The sequence below is a fragment of the Schistocerca gregaria genome, chromosome 3 (genome assembly GCF_023897955.1).
Source record: "Schistocerca gregaria isolate iqSchGreg1 chromosome 3, iqSchGreg1.2, whole genome shotgun sequence".
Classification (NCBI taxonomy): domain Eukaryota; kingdom Metazoa; phylum Arthropoda; class Insecta; order Orthoptera; family Acrididae; genus Schistocerca; species Schistocerca gregaria.
Genome location: NC_064922.1, coordinates 368,146,213 through 368,169,786, shown reverse-complemented (window position 1 = coordinate 368,169,786; position 23,574 = coordinate 368,146,213). Strand labels below are relative to the sequence as shown.

Sequence of the window (23,574 nt, the reverse complement as noted above, 5' to 3'; positions counted from 1 at the left end):
TACACGCGCAGCTTTCCACATATTCCTTTCCTCTTCGATTCTGCGCAGAACCTTATCAATCCATCTAACTTTCAACATTCGTCTGTAGCACATCTCAAATGCCTCGATTCTCTTCCGTTGCGGTTTTCTCACAGTCCGTGTTTCACTTCCATACACTGCTGTACTCCAGACGTACATTCTCAGAAGTTTCTTGCTCAAATTATGGTGTATGTTTGACGATATTAGACTCCTCTTAGCCAGGAATGCCCTTTTTTACATTGCTAGTCTGCTTTTGATGTCCTCCTTACTCTAGCCGTCATTTGTTATTTTACTGCCTAGGTAGCACAATTCCTTAACTTCCCTACTTCGTGACCATCAATCCTGATGTTAAGTTTCTCGCTGTTCTCATTTCTACTACTTCTCGTTACCTTCGTCTTTCTTAGATTTATTCTCAATCCATACTTCGTACTCATTACACAATTCATTGGTTCAGCAGATCATGTAATTCTTTTTCACTTTCACTTAGGATGGCAATGTCATCAACGAATCGTATCACTGATATCCTTTTACCTTCAATTTCCACTCGTGAACCTTTTGTTTTATCTCCATCATTGCTTCTTCCATGTACAGATTGAACAGTAGGGGCGAAAGACTACATCCCTGTCTTACACCCTTTTTCATCCGAACACTTCGTTCTCAGTCGCCCACTCTTACTATTCCTTCTTGGCTCTTGTACATATTGTATATTACCCGTCTCTCCCTATAGCTTACCCCTATTTTTCTCATAATTTCGAACGTCTTGCACCATTTTACGTTGTTGAACGCTTTTTCCAGGTCGACAAATTCTACAAACGTGTCTTGATTTTTGTTTAGTCTTGCTTCCATTATCAATCACAACGTCAGAATTGCCTCTCTCCTACTTACACCTTTTCTGAACCTAAACTAATTGTCATTTAGGTACAGCACGACATTTCAGTTAGAAATGCGGTGCGGCATTTTGGGGTTGGCACAACTCTCTTCGATTTGGCAGAATCGTGGTGCGTGTGCTGTTTATCTTTCGCAAAGAGCTTGCTGTCGAAGAAGCCCATTGCCAGAGGTATCAAAACGATTTTCGCTTATAACTTTAGACTCTTTCACAACTCTTCTCTATAATATCTGAAAGTTTGTAACATCGTTACGGAATCACCCAGTATATTTTACTGGTTTGCAGTAATTTGATTGTCACGGCATGTGCCTGATCGATCACCGAGCAAGGTGGCACAGTGGTTTGAGAAGCACTAAGACAAGCAGTAGAAATTTTCGCCGTGCGTGGGCGGCCATTGTCTTGCTGAAACGTAAGCCCAGCATCACTGAAGATTACTGCTTCGAACAGAGCCCCGATGACCAGCTAACACGTGTCTGCAGATGGCCTGGACAGCAGTGGGGTGTCAACTTCACTGTCTGCCGCCACAATGCCTGACATCCAGGAGAGATTGTCTGGGGTGTCGTCCGTAGCATTCTTACAGCACAGCGGTACGTTCACGATATTCTTCTTTTCGTTTCTTTCCCTTGATGGCAAGCCGCTCTGGGCTTACATTTCAGCAAGACAATGCCCGTCCGCACACGGCAAGAGTTTCTGCTGATTATCTTCGTGCTTGTCAAACCCTGCCTTCGCCACCAAAGGTCGTCGGATCGCTCCCCAGTTCAGAACGTTTGCGGCATTGTGGGCCAGGTCCTCCAACCAGCTAGAGATTGTTGCGATATAACGCGCCTATTGGACACAATCTGGTACAATATCCCTCAGGAGGCCATCCAACCACTCCATCAGTTGATGCCAAGCAGAATAACTGCTTGCTAGGGGTAAGAGGTGGACTAACGCGTTACTGAGTTGCTCAAATTGTGAAGTTCGTTCTTTTGTGAATACATCATCCCCAGGCTGGATCGGAGATTTTCTCCCCTCAGGGACTGGGTGTTGTGTTGTCCTAATCATCATCATTTCATCCCCATCGACGCGCAAGTCGCCGAAGTGCCGTCAAATCGAAAGACTTGCATCCGGCGAACGGTCTACCCGGTGGGAGGCCCTAGTCACACGACATTTACATTTATCCAATTTTTCTGAAATTGTAATCATTTGTTTGTCTGTAAATGTACATCACACCTGCTGATTTCCGTCCCATTAAGATGTCTTAGAATGTACGGAGATTTCAAGAAGAAATTTCATACATGGGCATCACACAAAAGCCATGTATTGTCATAGTTTACAACTAGAATTTGGAGGCGTGTATTAGAGCGATTTTTAGCTCCAAAGCTAGCTACCAAATAGCCAGGAATTCAGGATTAGTCTCTCGGAGTAATTGGCCATTTCCGCTCCATAATAGTAGTCATCAACTGGGCGTGAACATGAAAAGTGACTCCATTTGCAGAATCTTTGTCAAACACAACGAAGAAAAGATCAACAAAGTGATGAAGAGTATGCACCAAAAAGAGGCATTCGGAAAGCGACAATCTTATTCGGTGCAAAGCGTACAGTTTCTTTTTGTGTAGCTCTATGTTCTAAAATGCTTCACACAAAACTGATCTGTAATTATGTGGAAATGAAACACCATTCTCTTCTGTAACACAGTTCATTTGATACTAATCCACTTTCATTTTGTTCCATAAACTAAAATCAACAAATAAATGTCTTAATGAGTGGGAAAGTCACGCGATGCGATTGTGACGGCCAGTCAATTTATCCACTGAGACAGAGGAGCGCACCCGAAGAATACCTGGTTAAGATTATGCTTATCCATTACGGATATTTTAGAACCGTGACTGTATATTGAATGTAAGTAAGTTATACAAAATTGCAACTAGTCACTTTTTTGAATAATTTTGTTTTATTCGAACCTTTTCAGTTTCATCTTCAGATGGTTTCAGAAAATTACATCATTATTGCCCCTTTGGCGTGACAGACCGCCGCGCTGACCACTCAGCTATCGGGGCGGACAGCTTCAGATATCGCTTCTCAAAAATTTCTCAATAGGATTCCTGGAAAACAACGTTGCTTTCCTTTCAGAGATTCCCTTTTGAATTCCCGAAGCATCTCTGTAACACTTGCGTGTTGTTCGAACCTACCGGTAACAAATCTAGCTATAAATTACTTTGGTGTATTCCCGGTACGGATCCCAACCACTCGAGCAGTACTCGAGAGTAGGTCGCACCAGCGTCCTATATGCGAACTCCTTTACAGATTAACCACATTTTCCTAAAATTTTCCCAATAAATCCAAGTCGACCTTTCGCCTTCCCTACCTTAATTCTCACATGCTCGACCCATCTCATGTCGCTTTGCAACGTTACGCCAAATATTTTAACAACGTGACTACGTCAAGCAAGACACTACCAATGCTGTATCCGATTTTTACTGTTCATCTGAATTAACTTACTTTTTTCCACGTTAAGGTCTGTCATTCATCACACTAACTGAAAATTTTGTGTAACTCATCTTGTACCCTCTTACAGTCACTCAACCTCCACACCTTACCGTACAGCACAGAATCATCAGCAAACAGCCGCAGATCGCTGCCCACCATGTCCTCCAAATCATTTATGTACATACAGAACAACAGTCCTATCACATTTCCCTGGGACACTCCTGATGATACCTTTGTCTCTGTCATACAATCGCCGCCGTGGGTAACATACTGGTTTATGTTTTGTAAGAAGTCCTCAAGCCACTCACATATCTGGGATCTTATTCCATATCCTCTATCTGCTAATTACGCCTGATAGAGACACTAGTACCCATAATTAATCTCTTAACAACGTAAGTAAGTTATACAAAACTGCAACCAGTCACTTTTTTGAATAATTTTGTTTTATTCCATGAAGCTGTTTTCGAACCTTTTCAGGTTCATCTTCAGATGGTTTCAGAAAATTACATCATTATTGCTGGCATAATGCTGGGTGCTGACTCTATGACAAAAAGATGGAACACACTTTAATGTATCGCCGTGACTATAGCTTATCTGTCGATATGGATGTAAATTTAGTTTTTACTTACTGCGACAGTAGAGGCGGTTTTTACGGTTAGTGTCCATCTGTCTGCCTCCATTTTGATGTCCAGTTGTTACATCGCTACACGCTCTTCCACATAAACTATATTAATTTACAATATAGTTTGTGTGGAAATGTGTGTAATGATATACACAAACTATATTAATTTACAATGTAGTTTGTGTGAAAGTGTGAGTAGTAATATAACAACTGGGACGGAGATTTTCTCCGCTCAGGGACTGGTCGTTGTGTTGTCCTCATTATTATTTCATCATCACCAGTAGAAGGCAACGGGAAACCACCACTGGAGTCACTTTCCTAGACGCTCATGCGGTGGACCTCTCTGACTCCCCCATGAAAACACCTGTCCTAAGACAGAACACAAATCTAGTAAGTATTTGCATCTGACTGGAGAACGATTCTACTGCTGCCAACAAAAATTTCGCGTAAGAACGAGAAAGATACGATAAGTTGAGCTCATACGGAAGCATATAGACAGTCTTGTTTTCCCTCATTCTGTTTATGAATGGAACAGGAAAGGAAACGAGTAATAGTGGTACAGGGTACTATCCCCCACACACCGTACGGTGGCTTGCGGAGTATGTACACTACTGGCCATTAAAATTGCTACACCAAGAAGAAATGCAGATGATAAACGGGTATTCATTGGACAAATATATTATACTAGAACTGACATGTCATTACATTTTCGCGCAATTTGGGTGCATAATCCTGAGACATCAGTACCCAGAACAACCACCTCTGGCCGTAATAACGGCCTTTATACGTCTCGGCATTGAGACAAACAGAGCTTGGATGGCCTATACAGGTACAGCTGCCTATGCCGCTTCGACACGATACCACAGTTCATCAAGAGTAGTGACTGGCGTATTGTGACGAGGCAGTTGCTCGGCCACGCCGGCCGTTGGTGGCCGAGCGGTTCTAGGGGCTTCATTCTGGAACCGCGCTACCGCTACGGTCGCAGGTTCGAATTCTGCCTCGGGCTTGGTTGTGTGTGATGTCCTTAGGTTAGTTAGGTTTAGGTAGTTCTACGTTCTATGGGACTGATGACCTCAGATGTTAAGTCCCGTAGTGCTCGGAGCCATTTGAACCATTTGCTCGGCCACCACTGACCAGACGTTTTCAGTTGGTGAAAGATCTGGAGAATGTGCTGACCAGGGCAGCAGGCGAACATTTTCTGCATCCAGAAAGGCCCGTACAGGACCTGAAACATGCGGTAGTGTATTATCCTGCTGAAATGTAGGGTTCCGCAGGGATCGAATGATGGGTAGAGCCACGGGTCGTAACACATCTGAAATGTAAAGTCCACTGTTCAAAGTGCTGTCAATGCGAACAAGAGGTGACCGCGACGTGTAACCAATTGCACCCCATAGCATCACGCCGGCTGATGACGAGTACACGCTTCCAATGTGCGTTCACCGCGATGTCGCCAAACGCTGATGCGACCGTCATGATGCTGTAAACAGAACTTGAATTCATCCGAAAAAATCACGCTTTGCCATTCGTGCACCCAGGTTCGTCGTTGAGTACACCAACACAGGTTCTTCTGTCTGTGATGCAGTTTCGAATCCTGCCTCGGGCATGGATGTGTGTGGTGTCCTTAGGTTAGTTCGGTTTAAGTAGTTCTAAGTTCTAGGGGACTGATGACCTACGATGTTAAGTCTCATAGTGCTCAGAGTCATTTGAACCATTGGTGATGCAGTTTCAAGGATAACCGCACCATGGTCTCCGAGCTGATAGTCCATGCTGCTGCAAACGTCGTCGAACTGTTCGTGCAGATGGTTGTTGTCTTGCAAACGTCCCCATCTGTCGACTTAGGGATCGAGACGTGATTGCACGATCCGTTACAGCCATGCGGATAAAATGCCTGCTAGTGATACGAGGCCGTTGGGATCCAGCATGGTGTTCCGCATTACCCTCCTGAACCCACCGATTGCATATTCTGCCAACAGTCATTGGAGCTCGACCAACGCGAGCAGCAATGTCGCGATGCGATAAACCGCAATCGCGATAGGCTACAATCCGACCTTTATCAAAGTCGGAAACGTGATGGTACGCATTTCTCCTCCTTACAGGAGACATCACAACAACCTTTCACTAGGCAACGCCGGTCAACTGCAGTTTGAGTATGAGAAATCGGTTGGAAACTTTCCTCATGTCAGCACGTTGTAGGTGTCGCCACCGGCGCCAACCTTGTGTGAATGCTCTGAAAAACTAATAATTTGCATATCACAGCATCTTCTTCCTGACGGTTAAATTTCGCGTCTGTAGCACGTCATCTTCGTGGTGTAGCAATTTTAATAGCCAGTAGTGTACTTAGGTGTAGACGCTCCTGCGTGCCTGGAATGACCAACTTGTACTCTGCAGGTGGTACCTCCGAGATTCGACACCGGCCGCAGACGCAGCGGCGGCGGCAGCGCGGCTGAGCCAGAGGCGACGTTCGGCCCCAGACAGCGAGGCAGCGGCGCCAGCAGCAGTCGCAGGTCCGGGGGCGGCAGCTCTCGCCGCGGGGGCGTGTCCTTCCAGGAAAGCGAGGCTGCCGCCACCCTCAGCCGTGACCGCGCCCGCGGCAGCCGCCGGGAGCAACTCGTCACTACGCCCAGGTATCCTACTCCCGACTCGCATCTCTAGAGAGCTAATCGTCGTACAAACGGAATGTTTCTACTTACTACTGTAACAGAAAATTTTTAATTCAAATGTTTTTTATCAGCAATCATCTGATTGCTTTAACGTGCTGATCTCTTCATTTCACATGAATTCTTGTTGTTGTTCTGTTGTTCAGTCCAGAGACTGGTATGACCCATGCTACACTATCCTGTGTAAGCTGCTTCATCTCCCACTACCTACTGCAACGTACATCCTTCTGAATCTGCTTAGTGTATTCATCTCTTGGTCTTCCTCTACGAGTTTTACTCTTCGTGCTTCCCTCCAGTACTAAATTGGTGATCCCTTGATGCCTCAGAATATGTCCTACCAACCGATCTCTTCTTCTAGTCAAGTTGTGCCACAAATTTCTCTTCTCCCCAATTCTAGTCAATACCTCCTCATTAGTTACGTGTCTACCCATCTAACCTTCAGCATTCTTCTATAGCACCACATTTCGAAAGCTTCTGTTCTCTTCTTGTCTAAACTATTTATCGTCCATGTTTCACTTCCACTCCATACAAATACTTTCAGAAACGACTTCCTAACACTTAAATCTATACTCGATGGTAACAAATTTCTCTTCTCCAGAAACGCTTTCCTTACCATTGGCAGTCTACATTTTATATCCTCTCTACTTCGACCATCATCACTTATTTTGCTCCCCAAATAGCAGAACTCCTTTAATTCTTTAAGTCCCTCATTTACTAATCTAATTCCCTCAGCATCACCCGACTTAATTCGACTACATTCCATTATCCTCGTCTTGCTTTTGTTAATATTCATCTTATATCCTCCGTTCAAGACACTGTCCATTCCATTTAACTGCTGTTCCAGATCCTTTGCTGTCTCCGACAGAATTATGTCATCGGCGAACCTCAAAGTTTTTATTTTTTCTCCATGGATTTTAATACCTACTCCGAATTTACTTTTGTTTCCTTTACTGCTTGCTCAATATACAGATTGAATAACATCGGGGAGAGGGTACAACCCTGTCTCACTCCCTTCCCAACCACTGCTTCCCTTTCATGCCTTTCATGTCTCTCGACTCTTATAAGTTACGAGTGACAAAGAAGAAATTTTATTGTTGCATAAATCAACACTTTATCCTTTTTATTTTGAAATTAATTCCAAGTAGCCCTATTTCATTATGTTCATTTATTATGATCGGTTTCGAAGGAATAAAGAAATGAAAGAAAATTGAGAGCATAACATCCTGTCGATCAGCGAGGCCATTAGAGACCTAGCACAAGCTCAAATTACAAAAGGATGGTCAAGTAAATCAGCCTTTCCCTTTTCCAAGAAACCATGCTGGCATTTGCCTGGAGCGATTTAGGGAAACCGCAGAAAACCTAAATCTAGATGGCCTTACGGGGATTTGAAGGGCCGTCTTCCCGAATGTGAGTTCAGTATGCAAACCACTGTGCCATCTTGCTCGGTGATCGATCAGACATATGCCGTGACAATCAAATTTCCGCGCACCAGCAAAATGTACAGGGTGATTCTGTAATGATGGTACAAACTTTCATGTGTGATGGAGAAGAGTTGTGAAACAAAAGAGTCGTAAGTTAGAAGCGAAAATCTTTTTGATGTCTCTGGCAATGGACTTCTTCGACCGCAAGCTCTTTGCTTTTCATATTATGGGAGAACGTAATTGGACCAAAACAAGAGAAAATTATGTAGTAAACATGGGCTATAAAATACGAACCTTAAGAGCTGTGAGCACTTGTTCAGTAGAAGAGATGTGTTTCACAATAGAAGTGATGAACAAGTGCCCATGGCTGCTTAAGTATGAAGTTCGGAGCCCCTGTTTACTAGACTCTTTTTATTCTTTTGGTCCATACCGCACCCTCTCAAAATATGGAAAGTAAAGCTTTTCCACTGTCAAAGATATCAGAACGATGAGCGTTTATTCTCGACACGGTCATTTCCAGGCCAGGGTTTCTTACCTCAAACTGGTACACTTACTCTTCTCCATTATACCTCAAAGTTCGTAATATCATCATGGATTCAATCTGTACATCTGGACAAGCATAGAATTGGCAACATGAACCAAAACGTCAAGTTCAACAATATAGTGGGTACGTCGGGCTGGGTGAGCACTTGGATGGGTGACCATCCGGTCTACCGAGCGTTGTTGGCAAGCGGGGTGCACTCAGCCCTTGTGCGGCAAACTGAGGGGCTACTTGATTGAGAAGTAGCGGCTCCGGTCTCAGAAACTGACATACGGCCGGGAGAGCGGTGTGCTGACCACATGCCCCTCCATATACGGATCCAGTGACGCTTATGGGCTGAGGATGACACGGCGGCCGGTTGGTACCGTTGGGCCTAAATGGCCTGTTCGGCAGGAGTTTTTTTTTTTTTAATAAACAAGTATACATGTGTAGCTGCAGAGTAACTAACAACACAACACGCAAAACGACTGTTTTCAGCTACGTTGGAGTTACACATGTATACGGGGATATTTTGTATCCATGATAGTGTTTGACTTGGTCTTTCGGTTAATGTTGCCAATTCCATAATTGTGAAGATATAGGTACTTTGTGGTTGTGCGACTATTTGGATGTCACGAGCTGTGCGTCATGTGGGTCCATTTCAACATCGAAATAAACATCATCAAATATAGCTGTTTGGAATTAATTTCAGGATATAGAGTATAAACAGTTATTCTACGCAACAATAATATAGCGGCTGATGTCCGCATCTCGTCAGCAAAATGGGATAAAAAAACCATAAAGTTTTAATTACCGCCTAGATAAAAAGGAAGTACCCTTACTGACTTTTTGTTTATTTGTACGTATATGTCTGAAGTCCCAGTGTACACTGACATTCCCACACCACAGTACCGTAACACAATGATAGAGGCACCAAAAATGTCTGTAAGCACTATGGGACTTAACATCTGCGGTCATTAGTCCCCTAGAACTTAGAACTACTTAAACCTAACTAACCTAAGGACATCACACACATCCAAGCCCGAGGCAGGATTCGAACCTGTGACTGTAGCGCAGCAATAATTATTATGATCGTTATTACCTTCTTGCACATGTAGTTTTCTTTATGCAACTAAACAGAGGGCTGTTTGTTTTTGTGCCACATGCGTTTCACTTTCTTTTATCTAAGAAGCATCATCGGTGTGGATTCTATGGGATCTTGTTACCCCTTAGAAACAACAAACGTTTTTAAGTAAGACACAGTGAAAGTGAAGTGTTTAGATTAAATGTGCTCACAAACGCCGAAAATCGGACATACTGGTGTAAGCAGGACCAAATTCCTAGCGATACCTGTGTGATAACGAAACCACATAAAACACTAGTTGATGCTTCGCAGATAGAGGAAACCGATCGATTATGACATAAAAACAAAAAGCCTTTTACTTAGTTGCAAAGACCATATCTCCAATGATAATAATAATAATAATAATAATGATAGTAGAAGCAATTAAGGAATTACAGAAACATAAATACACTAAACTCTTGCTAATCCGGCTATTCCTTGCACATGTGAGTGCCGGATTAGCGGAAGTGCCAGGTTATTGAGAGAGTCTTAATTTAGTGTAAATGCATAGGTATTATACTTTATTAAATCCAGAGGCAATTTGATTTTTCATAAAGACCTTAGTCCTTCAGCGTGTACGTATGCAATAATATCACTGACTATGAAACATGTTCCAAGTTTCTGTTTGCCACACTGCTAATACGCGACGGCAGTACGCTTTAACATACAACGGTACAAGCATTACTTCGGTACTGCACGTTTCTTACTGTTGCATAATGTGCATGTTTAGCACCAGCAGTTTTCTCTCCACCTGTGTCCTCTTCTTCGTCACTTTCATCGTAACTTTCCTGTACGCTTTTGATTATCTCGTCGTCTGTTCAAGTTTGCTCATAAGCAGTTGCTAGTACAATACTGTACTTAGCAGTAATGGCTTTCTGCGAAGAACCTCATTTCTTCTTATCTCTGCTTCCTGCTTGAAGTCTAGCATAACGTGTCTCCTTTTAGAAGGCTTGATACTGAACTGTAAAGAAAGCGACAAACTGAAACATATGTAACATTGTTTAAAGTCGTCATTAATTAACAACTCTGATACACACGAGAATTCATTTTTGTATCCGTCATTTCTGCTTCAACGACTAGAAGTTTGATTCCGGAGCGAAAGTTTAGTGTAGAAATTAATTATGTAAGTTTATTTTTTCGAGGTTATAATCAAAGCTTAATCATTAGCCCTCCTGCACCCAGCGTCCTCCTTTATTTCTTGGTTATATTCCAATCTCTCTTTCCCATACAGTTTATGCTTTCTGTGGCTCACTCTACTACTGTGGAAGTTATTGCCTTATATGTCACCACATCCTATCCATTCTTCTAATCATTGTTTTCCATGTATTCCTTCCTCGGAGAAACTCTTCATTACTTACACGTAATTTTTCAACTTCCTTCTGTAACATCGCATCTCAAACGCACCGATTACCTTCTTTTCTGGTTTTTCCAACAGTCTATTACTCACTTCTATACAATGCTGTGCTATAGAGCTAAATTTTTAGAAATTTCATCCTCAAATTAGGACATCGCATCTCAAACGCACCGATTATCTTCTTTTCCGGTTTTTCCAACAGCCTATTATTCACTTCTATACAATGCTGTGCTATAGAGCTACATTCTTAGAAATGTCATCCTCAAATTAGGAACTAAGTTTGATTCTTGCGGACTTCTTTTAGTGAAAACCCTCTCTTTGTCTGTGCTGGTCTCCTTTTTATACACCCGTTACTTCGCCCGCCATGCCTTATTTTCCTTCCAGTACAGACTGCCCAGTTTTGATAAGTTTATCGATAATCTCATTTCCTCTACACCTTACTGCTTTCATCTCTTGTGTACTCTGTTCACATTCTGTGCCCATTACACTGTTTATGTCCCCAGCTCGTGGTTCAAAAATGGCTCTGAGCGGTATGGGACTTAACTTCTGAGGTCATCAGTCCCCTAGAACTTAGAACTACTTAAACCTAGCTAACCTAAGGACATCACACATATCCATTCCCGAGGCAGGATTCGAACCTGTGACCGTAGCGGTCGCGCGGTTCCAGACTGTAGCGCCTAGAACCTCATCATGACACTGTTCATGACACACAAGGTCCTATAATTTTTGCTTTCACTGAAGACAGCAAAGTTGCCAGCGAATCTCAACTCTGATGTCATTTTACCCTTCGTTGCATTTGCTGTACTTCTTAGAGTTCGTTCGTTTTTCGCCGGATTCGGCTTGCACGATGGACGGAAGAGTTCCGTGTTTGAAGGTGACCAGAGTGCTGTGCGTGCCCCTACAGGTCGACCGCTGCGCGAGGGCGTGGCTCGTCAAGGACCACAGGCAGCTCGACCACCTCAACAACAACGACCACGACGACCACCACGACCACGGAGGCCCCCCTGCTCAGCAACCCGGACACGGAGGTCGCGCCCGAATTCAATGGGTGCGCCACTTCAACTTCTCCGCTCCAATTTGCCTTTTTGGTTTTAGTTATTCACCGGCCTTGCACAGGTAGCGCTTAAGTATCTACGGCCGGACTGGTTGTCTGGCGTAGTAATAACAAATTATATAGACAAACGTGCCTCGTGAATCAGTCAGTGAAAACAGTATCAAAATCCCTATATCCAGAGATAGCAGAGAGGACCAGAATAAGAGAAAGGTATCTAGCAAACATGGCTCTAAAATGCATACCTAAAGAGTTATGGTCACTTGTTCAGTGGAAGAGATGTGTTCGACAGTATTACAGATGAACCAGTGCTTATAGCTCTTAATTTATGAGAATCAACACTACTACATGCAGACGTGGCAGTATAGACCAAAACAGTCTACAAAACACGGGCTCTAAAATATGTCCCTTAAGAGCTATGGGCACTTGTTCAGTAGAAGAGATGTGTTTGACAGTGTCGAAGATGAACAAATGCTCATAGCTCTTACGATATGTGTATCAAAATCTCTACAGTCAGAGGTGGCAGTAGAGAGCAAAACAAGAAAATTTATTTATTGTGTCAAAAGTACAGAAGTACAAAAATATATATAAGTGTTGACACAATTTTACACAAAAGAAAACTAAAAATTAGACACTTCAAGTGCATTTGGTGTAGCTCTCATAAGGTCTTGCATGGTGCAGATGGTTGGTGATGCGGAACACTGAAGGAGATGGCTGTTAGTCTGCTCAACGCCACACTGCCAAAGAACTGAGTCCACAGAGAAACCCCAAGTCCGCAGATTGGTCTTGCATCTCGTTCTGTCTGATGGTAATCTATTGAGAGGCCTCCATATTGACCACTTCTCCGAATGTCCGGGGGGAAGTTCTTCCTTTGGAGCCATCCATTCTCCCAAATACAGACATTTCTCCCGCTGAAACGTCCCCTTAGAAAAATTGTACACGACTGTGCTTAAACTGACACACAATATTTTTAGCGCAACGCAATCTGACTTTCAGTAATCCCTACAAGAGAATGGCCCTGACTAACATTAACCTATATGTTTCACAAATCACTTACCTCACAAAAATCTTCGTTACTCGAACTACTGCAATACAGCGAGCGCCACTACTGCCAGCTACGTAAAAGATTCAAACTACGGAAGGCAGTAACTACTGATAGGCACAGTTAGCAAATGAAAGATTTTAATAGAGAACAATGTATTTACCTTAATAGTCATAATATACATATCAGTTCATGACATCCAGTCTTACAAATTACAAAACTCCGCCATCTCTCTCCCCACATCCACCACTGCTGGCGGCTCACCTCCAACTGCGCAACGCTACGCGCTGTTAGCATCCAGCTGCCTCTGCTCAACACTACAATGGCAGACAACAATGCAAACTAAACACACACTGCGCACAGCACAGCCAGTGATTTTTCATACCGAGCGCTAAGCGGCGTTACCAATTAGAAAACCTAAACAGCCTACTTACACCACCATCGCGAGATCCTTTCCGCATGTGGATTCTCGATGAGAGCCTCAGCAGCTGTCAAGAAGATCTTTCTTGATTTCAGCCTAGGATGTGAGGGCTGACGACCATATAGTGGATGGGCTTCCTTCGTTGCTGGCCTTACTTTTCTCATATCTCGCAGCTGCCTCACGACCGATTTCAGGAGGAGCTGTGCCAGCGAAACAGTGGAGTTTGTCCACAGGAATAGGGCTTAAGAAACCCGTGATAATCCGGCAAGACTCATTTAGAGCCACATCTACGTTCCTGGCATGGCTAGACTTGTACTATACCGAACATACATATTCAGCGGTGGAATAACATACAGCAAGCGCGCTTGGGCGCACAGTGCATGGATTAGCACCCCATGATGTACCTGTCAATTTTCGCACTGTTATTTCTGGCTGCCACACACTGTTTGGTGTTTAGGCAATGCTTTTTCTATTTTAGCGCCCGATCCAAGATATTTGGGAGTAGGATTATGTTCGAGTGCGACACCTCCCCAGGACAATCTATTTGCCCGTTTATTCTTCAGGTGGAAAGCGCAGGTCTGAGTCTTGGCAGGATTAAGTTTCAAGTAATTCCCATGATAGTAAACAGTGAATTCTTCCAAAGATTTTGATAGCGTATGTTATACAGTCTCAAAACAGTCAGCCTGAGTAGTAACAGTGCACTCATCAGCATAAATAAAGCTTCGAGTTCCTTCAGGGATAGGATGATCGTTGGTATAAATGTTGAATAATAGCGGCGCAAGCACGCTCCTTTGTGGCAGCCCATTTTTCTCAGTTCTCCATCTACTTTTCTTACCCTAAAATTCCAAAAAAAAATCTGCGGTTCTGAAGAACAAAAATTGCGTACGTAAGCAGCTATGGGCACTTGTTCAGTAGCTGAGATTTGTTTCAAAGTATCGAAGATAAACGAGTGCGCATAGCTCTTAAGGTATGTACAGAACCGGTGCGTGTATTCCTGTAAAACAGAAGTGATTTCTGGCGTTCCCCAAGGAAGTGCTATACGCCCTCTGCCGTTCCTTATTTATTTAAACGATCTAGGAAACAATATGAGCAGTGGTCTTAGATTGTTTGCAGATGATGCTGTCGTTTATCGTCTAGCAAACGCATCAGAAGATCAAAACAAATTGAAAAACGATTTAGAAAAGATGTCTGAATGGTGCGAAAATTGGCAATTGACCATAAAGAATGAACAGTGTGAGGTCATGCACATGAGTGCAAAAGGAATCCGTTAAACTCCAATTACATGATAAATCAGGCTAATCTAAGGGTCCTATATTCGACTAAATACCTCTGTATTACGATTACGAACAATTTAAATTGGAAAGAACAGATACAAAATGTTGTGAGGAAGGCAAACCAAAGACTGCGTTTTATTGGTAGAACACCTAGAAAATGTAACAGATCTACTAAAGAGACTGCCTACACTTGCCTTGTCCGTCCTCTTTTGGAGTATCCTTACCAGATAGTATTAACAGAATACATCGAGAAAGTTCAAAGACGAGTAGCACGTTTTGTAATATCGCGAAATAGGGGAGAAAGTGTCACGGAAATGATGTAGGGTTTCGTTGCGGCGGAATCTTCTCACGGAGTTTCAATCACCAACTTTCTTATACGAATGCGAAAATATTTTGTTGATGTCGAGCTACAGAGGGAGAAACAAAATGCTTCAAATGGCTCTAAGCACTGTGAGACTTAACATCTGAGGTCATCAGTCCCCTAGACTTAGAACTACTTAAACCTAACGAACCTAAGGACATCAGACACATCCATGCCCGAGGCAGGATTCGAACCTGCGACCGTAGCAGCAGCGCGATTCCGGGCTGAAACGCCTAGAACCGCTCGGTCACAGCGGTCGGCTAGGGAGAAACGATCATCATAATAAAATAAGGGAAATCCGAACTCGCACGGAAAGATACAGGTGTTCGTTTTTCCCGCGCTGTTCGAGAGTGGTATAACAGAGGTGGTTCGATTAATTCTCTGCCAGGAACTTAAATGGGATTTGCGGAGTATTCACGTAGATGTGTATATAGTTGTAGACTGGCAGAGGTATCAGATCGATTTTCGCTTACAACTTTCGACTCAGTCGTTTCCGTACCAGGTCCGCTACTACAAACTGATACATTTAGCCGTCTCCATCACTCCTGAAAGTTTGTAGCATCATCACGGAATCACCCTGTATATCAATATAATCCGGAAAGACTAGAATTTTGCAAAGTTGTAAAAAAAAAAAAGATCCGGTCTCGGAAACTTACATACGGTCGGGAGAGCGGTGTGCTGACCACATGCCCCTCCATATCCGCATCCAGTAACTCCTGTCGGCTGAGGATGACACGGCGGCCGGTCGGTACCGTTGGGCCTTCATGGCCTGTTCGGGAAAAGTTTTGTTTTAGTTTAGTTTTTGTAAAAAAAAATCCATTTTTCCACGAATCAAAAGTATTAAGTCGTTCTTCATTTCTGTGTTGTTTTCCTAGATAGTGTATGCTATTGCCGGTAACGTGGTTATAGAGATTAAAGTTTAGTTCCCAGCTCTCCTGACCTCGATGTTCGGCGCTTGTCTTTTGCAGTGGCGACGAAGACAGCAACGCTGTGCAACAGACGGACGCGGCGACGGCGGAGAGCGCCGCGCAGGAGCTGCCGCCAGTTCCGGCAGCCACCGAAGCGCCGCAGGCGGCGGGGAACCCCCGGGCCGAGACGTCTCGCCGCAAGTCCGCAGACGAGGGCGGCGCCACTAGGCAGGCGCCGGCACCGCGGCGGGGCTCCGTCAGGTATCGCACGCTTCTGTAACCCTGTGCTCACTACAGTGGCCGACACGAAAACAGGCAGACCAAAGTCATTTCACCGTCTTATGGCACTGCAGTTAGTGATAACTTCAAATGTTAGTAAAATTCCGAAAAAATATCAGGCGTACATGTTTGTAATTTAGAATATGATGGAGTGCTGTCGAAAAGAAAATTGTTGCCAGTCGTCACGAAAAAAAAAAAATGTTAAAAGAAATTTTCAAGAAAAATATTATTCTGCTTCATTCTGCGAAAAAAACAATAAAACGAATAAAGAGTAACATATAGGGTGGCGCACGAAATGTGTTATCAATTGTTTCTTTCACAATTTACGACGCACTTTAGACATCCCGCTGGGATCTCTACAGCAGTACCAGAAGAGCTTGGAGAAACAAATGAGTTACGAAATGACGTGTAATTCACGATACTGCCGCTAGGAGACTAGTAAGCAGCAATGGTTGACAATGGAAGACTAGCGACACAGCAACGATCGGCAATTGTGTTACTTTTTCTTGAAACGAAAAGCCTTGTTGTGACTCAGAGACGTTTTCGCCAACAGTTTAACACACGATGGGTCCCTCGCAATAAGACCATCCACAGGTTGTACGATAAATTTGTACAGGAAGGAACAGTATTGGAAGCGAAGCGACCTCGGCCTAAGCCTGTTTGTTCGCCGGAGAATATTAAAGCGGTACGAGTTGCTGTGCGGAGAAGTCCCGGAAAATCATGTAGAAAGGCAGCAGTACAACTGGGAATATCCAGACACTCCGTTCAACGCATTCATAAAAGTGACCTCCATATGTACCCATACAACATGATCTGTGCACAGAAGCTCACTAAAGAACACGAGCAGCAGAGACTACTGTTTGCTCAGTGGGCGGAGGAAAGGGAAGAAACTCTCAACAACGTTTGGTTTTCAAACGAGGCGCATTTTCAATTAGACGGTGTGGTTAACAAACAAAATGTACGTTTTTGAGCCACTGAAAACCCACAAGTGCTTCATGAACGACAACATTATGCTCCGAGGATTACAGCGTGGGCAGCAATTTCCAGTCACGGACTTATTTGATCCTTTTTCTTTGAAGAAACTGTGAACAGCGAGCGTTATTTGAGCATGCTTCGCAATAGCTACATTCCACAGCTTCTTGCTACTGCCTTGCCCTTCAACACGCAGTAGTTCACGCAAGATGGAGCAAGGCCATATACTGCAAACACTGTGTTGGAGTTTTTACACGAGCATTTCGACATGCGGATCATTTCACTCAGGTTTCCAGGTCGCTTCAATGACGGACAAAATTGGCTCCCCTAATAGTCCAGACCTCAATCCATGTGACTTTTTTCTTTGCGGGTACCTAAAGGAAAAAAATTTCCTGAAACGTTCACGTGATTTAATGGAGCTCAGAAGTCTTATTCTTCAAGCTTGCAGTGAAATTACGGAAGACATGTGCCGTAGGGTAATCACTAACTTCGGTGTTCGTTTGAAGGAAGTTAGGAAACGAAATGGTGGATATATTGAGCATGTGCTGAGTTAGAACCAATCCCCATGGACGGCTCTTCATTGTAGTATATGTTCCTTTCAGATTGTATTGACAATAAAGTTTATATTTAAAAACAAAATGGTAACACATTTCTTGCGCCATCCTGTATTTGGACTGACGAGGAGAAGTGCCATAATCGGATTTCCCAAAAACTACCCTTAGTGGAAAAGGGATCAAAATAAGCGAATGTGCCTCGTCTTGTCCGAAAATACTTGACCGTTTCTGAGGAAACGACGGTCAAAGTTTTCGAGGTACTTTACCTGTCTTTTAGCGAGTCAACAGTTCGACTGAAGCGTTGACTCAGTGGCTACTGTCGTGGCTTGAAACTTTGGTGCGCCGTGATCGAAACCCGATTATAATTTTTTTCCTTTCCATTTATTTGTCCATGTTCACTGAAGATTACTACACAAACATTTTCCAGTGTACACTGAAATAACGCTGTCCTTATACGTTTAGTAATTGTGTGTTTGGTGACTCAACGACAAAATATTATAAGCAGCTTAAATGAATGGAAAAAAATATTTGAAATTGTTTTCAGTGAAATTCTTGTACCGTACTGCTATTTTGTCTAAAATTGACATGGTGAGATCGTGACTGGGTACAATTAATGTAGGTTAATTCTTACAAAGAAGAAAAGAGCAACCAGCCACTATTAATACTGCTATTTATTTAGGTAAATAGCGACTTTACCGGTTTCGAACTGTTCATCGTCAGACGGCTGTTCACATGATTTTCAAGATACACTTTACATTAACGTCCGTTTTCGATTTTTATATTCCACTGTGGCGAAGTGTGTGTGTATGTATGGTGCTTTGCATAATATGGTGATGTACAAGTTGCGTAAGTACTGGGTATATTTAGGGATATGCGAAAAATACAATCCTCCCACTTCGCAACAAAATCGCGCGGAATTTTCGGCGGCAACAACACACCAACAATACTTCGCCACAGTGGAATAATAAAAACCGAAAACGGACGATAATGTAAAGTGTATCTTAAAATCATGTGAACAGCCGTCTGATGATTAACTTGCCAGTTCGAATCCGGTAACGGTGCTATCTACCTAAATAAATAGCAGTATTAATAGTGGCTGGTTGCTGTTTTCTTCTTTGTAAGAATTAACATCCTGTAGCGTATCTTGCTACATAATCAACTGAAGCTCCAGTTTTCGGACAAGTGATCCTTTTTGCGTAGTTTGAGTGAAATCTTCAGCAATGTTAACGACGTTCCTTTCCCGAGTGAGATTCACGCGAAGAAATGTCGCTGGGGCAAACCTGGTTCCGCGCCATGCTCGTGTTGTCCGGAATTAGAATGTTTCTACGAACGGTATCATCCAACAGGGGAATGAACCAAATCTTCCCGAAGGATAAACATAAGAATAAAATATAAGAATCAAGGATTGATATGAGAAAGGAATATAACAATATGAGACTTTTAAAAGATTGTGTCCACTGATAACACCATACACACATATGTTATACGAGGGTTCGAACTTTTTGCACCTGTTACTGTCCTGTTGTGTGGAACCCATTGCCAGCAATGTGAAGGCGTAGTACACCGTTAGCAGAGGCTGTTCTGTTGATGGTGCGAATGGAGCGGTCTACTGCCTGTCGAATCTCTGGAACAGTTCTGAAACGAATGCTACGAAGTGGTTCCTTCATCTTCGGAATCAAATCAAAGTCACAATGACAATGTCTGGTTCCGATTGTTGAGGAAGAACTGGCTGCTGCCCATCAACAGACCTTCAGAATCCTCACTGAAGGTGTCCACATTACAAATCATCATGAAGGAAGGACAAGAAAGGCCTGGGTAAAAGTAGGTTGAATATCATTCGTTACCGCACATTTGAACTACAATTTATTGAAATTACAAAAATTCACATAATTCCAAATCAACACTCTTAAAAGGTTGGTCCCCAAAACTAAAGAGTACAGTTACCAATTGAAAAATTGAGGGCACTGAGCATCTGAGAGTAAAATTACATAATCTTAACGCTGTAGGGCTATAAATAAAATCAAACAACATTTAAAACATTTTAGCTGTTCGTCTAATAACTTACATAAACTGACAGTAACGCCTATCTGAACATTAACTGGGCACATTCTGTGACATTTAAACCAATCTAAATAACGGTTTAAGAAAAGATATGTACAACTACTGCCATAAGAAGATGAAACTTTTACAGAATACTCTGAGCAATCGCTTGATTCTGCGAGCGGTTCGCAACAGGTGGTAGATCCCTTGACACTACGCAAGAACACGGCTAAGTAGCCCAAATTAACTTGTCCTGAAACATACACAAGGATATTATTACTAACAAGTAAGATTAACGCATACAAGATGGCTTGGCAACAAATAGCTGAATCTTAAACTCTGGGGATTTGACTTAGGGATTAGCAGCTCCCCTTTTTCTGTTTTACTGTATAAGAAAGGACAAGTAAAAATTCCTGGTACCAGATGACATAATAGAGAACTACAGCACTATCGGGTTCAATAAAACAACCACATTAATAGGTTTAGGGAGGCCAAGCTGGGCCAACTCCATAAGAAGCAGGTGTGGCGTTAAGTCATACCAAAACTTTACGCTGTTCACAACGGCAAAATTTACTGAATATAAGGTCGTATGTCCTTCCTCACACCTCTCACCAAAGGACCAACGCAATAAAAAAAAGGCTCTGAGAACTATGGGACTTAACTTCTGAGGTCATCAGTCCCCTAGAACTAAAAACTACTTAAACCTAACTAACCTAAAGACATCACACACATCAATACCCAAGGCAGGATTCGAACCTGCGACCGTAGCGCAATAAACAGCAGGCATGTAGCTATAAGGAAGCTTTCCCACGGTAGGCAGGACCTTGTCAAAGGAATCAAGTGATTTAAATAGCGAGATGATAACTAGCGGCTATCGGATTCTCTCAGAGGTCCACCCAGTTAACGAGCATTACCCAAGTCAGCGCACCTTGCAAGACACTCGGATGGTATGACGTGTAACTGCGCGTAGAACAGCACTGTTGCACTGCTAAATGCAAGCAAACACTTCAAAGCTTCTCACCGGTTATTAATGGAGAGACGTAAACATGCAGCTTGCGGTCCCGTACCAGCACGCAGAGTAGAAGTCTGTCCCAGACGGCGGTTTGCAGCACCAGTTCTTAGACTGCAGTTAAAATGGCCGGTCTTCCCGTTACACCACCAGCTACAGCGGAGCACGGCCTGCATGGTTGATGTCAAAAGCTCAGTCGCCAACCCGGACTCACAGGTGCTCAGCATGCCACACGAGTTCTCCTGCTACACACCACCAGCCTTCTCGCCGGACTGTCTGTGAGAGAGCGAGTTCTTCAGATACCTCTTAGAAGCCGATAGTGAACGCCCTCTAGCCAGAGACAATCGCGCATGAAAGCCTGGAGCGATAGGTCGATTCTCGGCACCACTCACTGGACACATCTACATCTACATCCGCACTCCGCAAGACACCTGACGGTGTGTGGCGGAGGGTGCCTTGAGTACCTCTATTGGTTGTCCCTTCTATTCCAGTCTTGTATTGTTCGTGGAAAGAAGGATTGTCGGTATGCCTCTGTGTGGTCTCTAATCTCTCTGATTTCATCATCATGGTCTCTTCGCGAGATATACATAGGAGGGAGCAATAGACTGCTCGACTCCTCAATGAAGGTATGTTCTCGAAAGTTCAACAAAAGCCCGTAACGAGCTACTGAGCGTCTCTCCTGCAGAGTCTTCCACTGGAGTTTATCTATCATTTCTGTAACGCTTTCGCGATTACTAAATGATCCTGTAACGAAGCGCGCTGCTCTCCGTTGGATCTTCTCTATCTCTTCTATGAACCCTATCTGGTACGAATCTCACATTGGTGAGCAGTATTCAAGCAGTGGGCGAACAAGCGTACTGTAACCTACTTCCTTAGTTTTCGGATTGCATTTCCTTAGGATTCTTCCAATGAATCTCAGTCTGGCATCTGCTTTACCGACGATCAACTTTATATGATCATTCCATTTTAAATCACTCCTAATGCGTACTCCCAGATAATTTATGGAATTAAATGCTTCCAGTTGCTGACCTGCTATATTGTAACTAAATGATACGGGATCTTCCTTTCTATGTATTCGCAGCACATTACACTTGTCTACATTGAGATATAATTGCCATTCCCTGCACCATGCGTCATTTCGCTGCAGATCCTCCTGCATTTCAGTACAATTTTCCATTGTTACAACCTCTCGATATACCACAGCATCATCCGCAAAAAGCCTCAGTGAACTTCCGATGTCATCCAGAAGGCCATTTATGTATATTGTGAATAGCAACGGTCCTACGACACTTCCCTGCGGCACACCTGAAATCACTCTTACTTCGGAAGACTTCTCTCCATTGAGAATGACATGCTGCGTTCTGTTATCTAGGAACTCTTCAATCCGATCACACAATTGGTCTGATAGCCCGTATGCTCTTACTTTGTTCATTAAACGACTGTGGGGAACTGTATCGAACGCCTTGCAGAAGTCAAGAAACGCGGCATCTACTTGGGAACCAGTGTCTATGGCCCTCTGAGTCTCGTGGACGAATAGCGTGAGCTGGGTTTCACACGATCGTCTTTTTCGAAACCCATATTAATGTCCACTAAAAGATGTCCGGATAGTCTTGTTCAGATGGTGTACGACGCTGAAGAGGGCGCAACCCCAAACACCACGCGTGTTTGCCCTCTGAGCTATTGGACTGGTAGGTAAAGTTTCATTTTTCATAGGGAATGTGCCAAGTGTGACTGTTGACCGCAGGTCGCGGGGCGGGTCCAGCGCCGGCGACGAAGGCAGGGGCGCCACAGCTGCCGTGAACACCCGGCGGTCTGGCTCTCGTGGCAGCAGCAGCAGCAGCACCAGGGGCGGCGCTGCTCAGCCCGCAGTCGCAGCGGCGCCGTCCGCCCCTGCAGAGGACGTGCTGCCCACGGGGGCGGGAGCACCCGCAGCCTTCGCCAGGACGGGCTCACGTCGGCCTTCCCCCAGAAGCCGGTAAGACGCAGCAGCACACTGCTGCCCACTCAAACTGCGCACCAGCGATCATAGCAAGTAACAAAATTTCACTCCCTGTTCATTGATATCTACCTTATCCTCTCTGCCTTCGATATACAGGGTGTTACAAAAAGGTACGGCCAAACTTTCGGGAAACATTCCTCACACGCAAAGAAAGAAAATATGTTATGTGGACATGTGTCCGGAAACGCTTACTTTCCATGTTACAGCTCATTTTATTACTTCTCTTCAAATCACATTAATCAGGGAATGGAAACACACAGCAACAGAACGTACCAGCCTGACTTCAAACACTTTGTTACAGGAAATGTTCAAAATGTCCTCCGTTAGCGAGGATACATGCATCCACCGTCCGTCGCATGGAATCCATGATGCGCTGATGCAGCCCTCAAGAATGGCGTGTTGTATCACAGCCGGCCACAATACGAGCACGAAGAGTCTCTACATTTGGTACCGGGGTTGCGTAGACAAGAGCTTTCAAATGCCCCCATAAATGAAAGTCAAGAGGGTTGAGGTCAGGAGATCGTGGAGGCCATGGAATTGGTCCGCCTCTACCAATCCATCGGTCACCGAATCTGTTGTTGAGAAGCGTACGAA

General features: G+C 43.8%; 1 protein-coding gene across 11 annotated transcripts in view; it reads left to right on the top strand.

Moving 5' to 3' along the window:
- The window catches only part of LOC126354916 (mucin-17-like), a 518,430-nt gene that overhangs the window by 242,476 nt on the left and 252,380 nt on the right, over window positions 1–23,574 (top strand). For all 11 annotated transcript variants that reach the window (XM_050004997.1, XM_050004993.1, XM_050004988.1 and 8 more), the window contains exons 5-8: window positions 6,384–6,619; window positions 11,975–12,118; window positions 16,188–16,388; window positions 22,726–22,956. In XM_050004997.1, coding sequence (XP_049860954.1) covers window positions 6,384–6,619; window positions 11,975–12,118; window positions 16,188–16,388; window positions 22,726–22,956 — 812 coding nt within the window. The remainder of the gene's footprint in view (window positions 1–6,383; window positions 6,620–11,974; window positions 12,119–16,187; window positions 16,389–22,725; window positions 22,957–23,574) is intronic.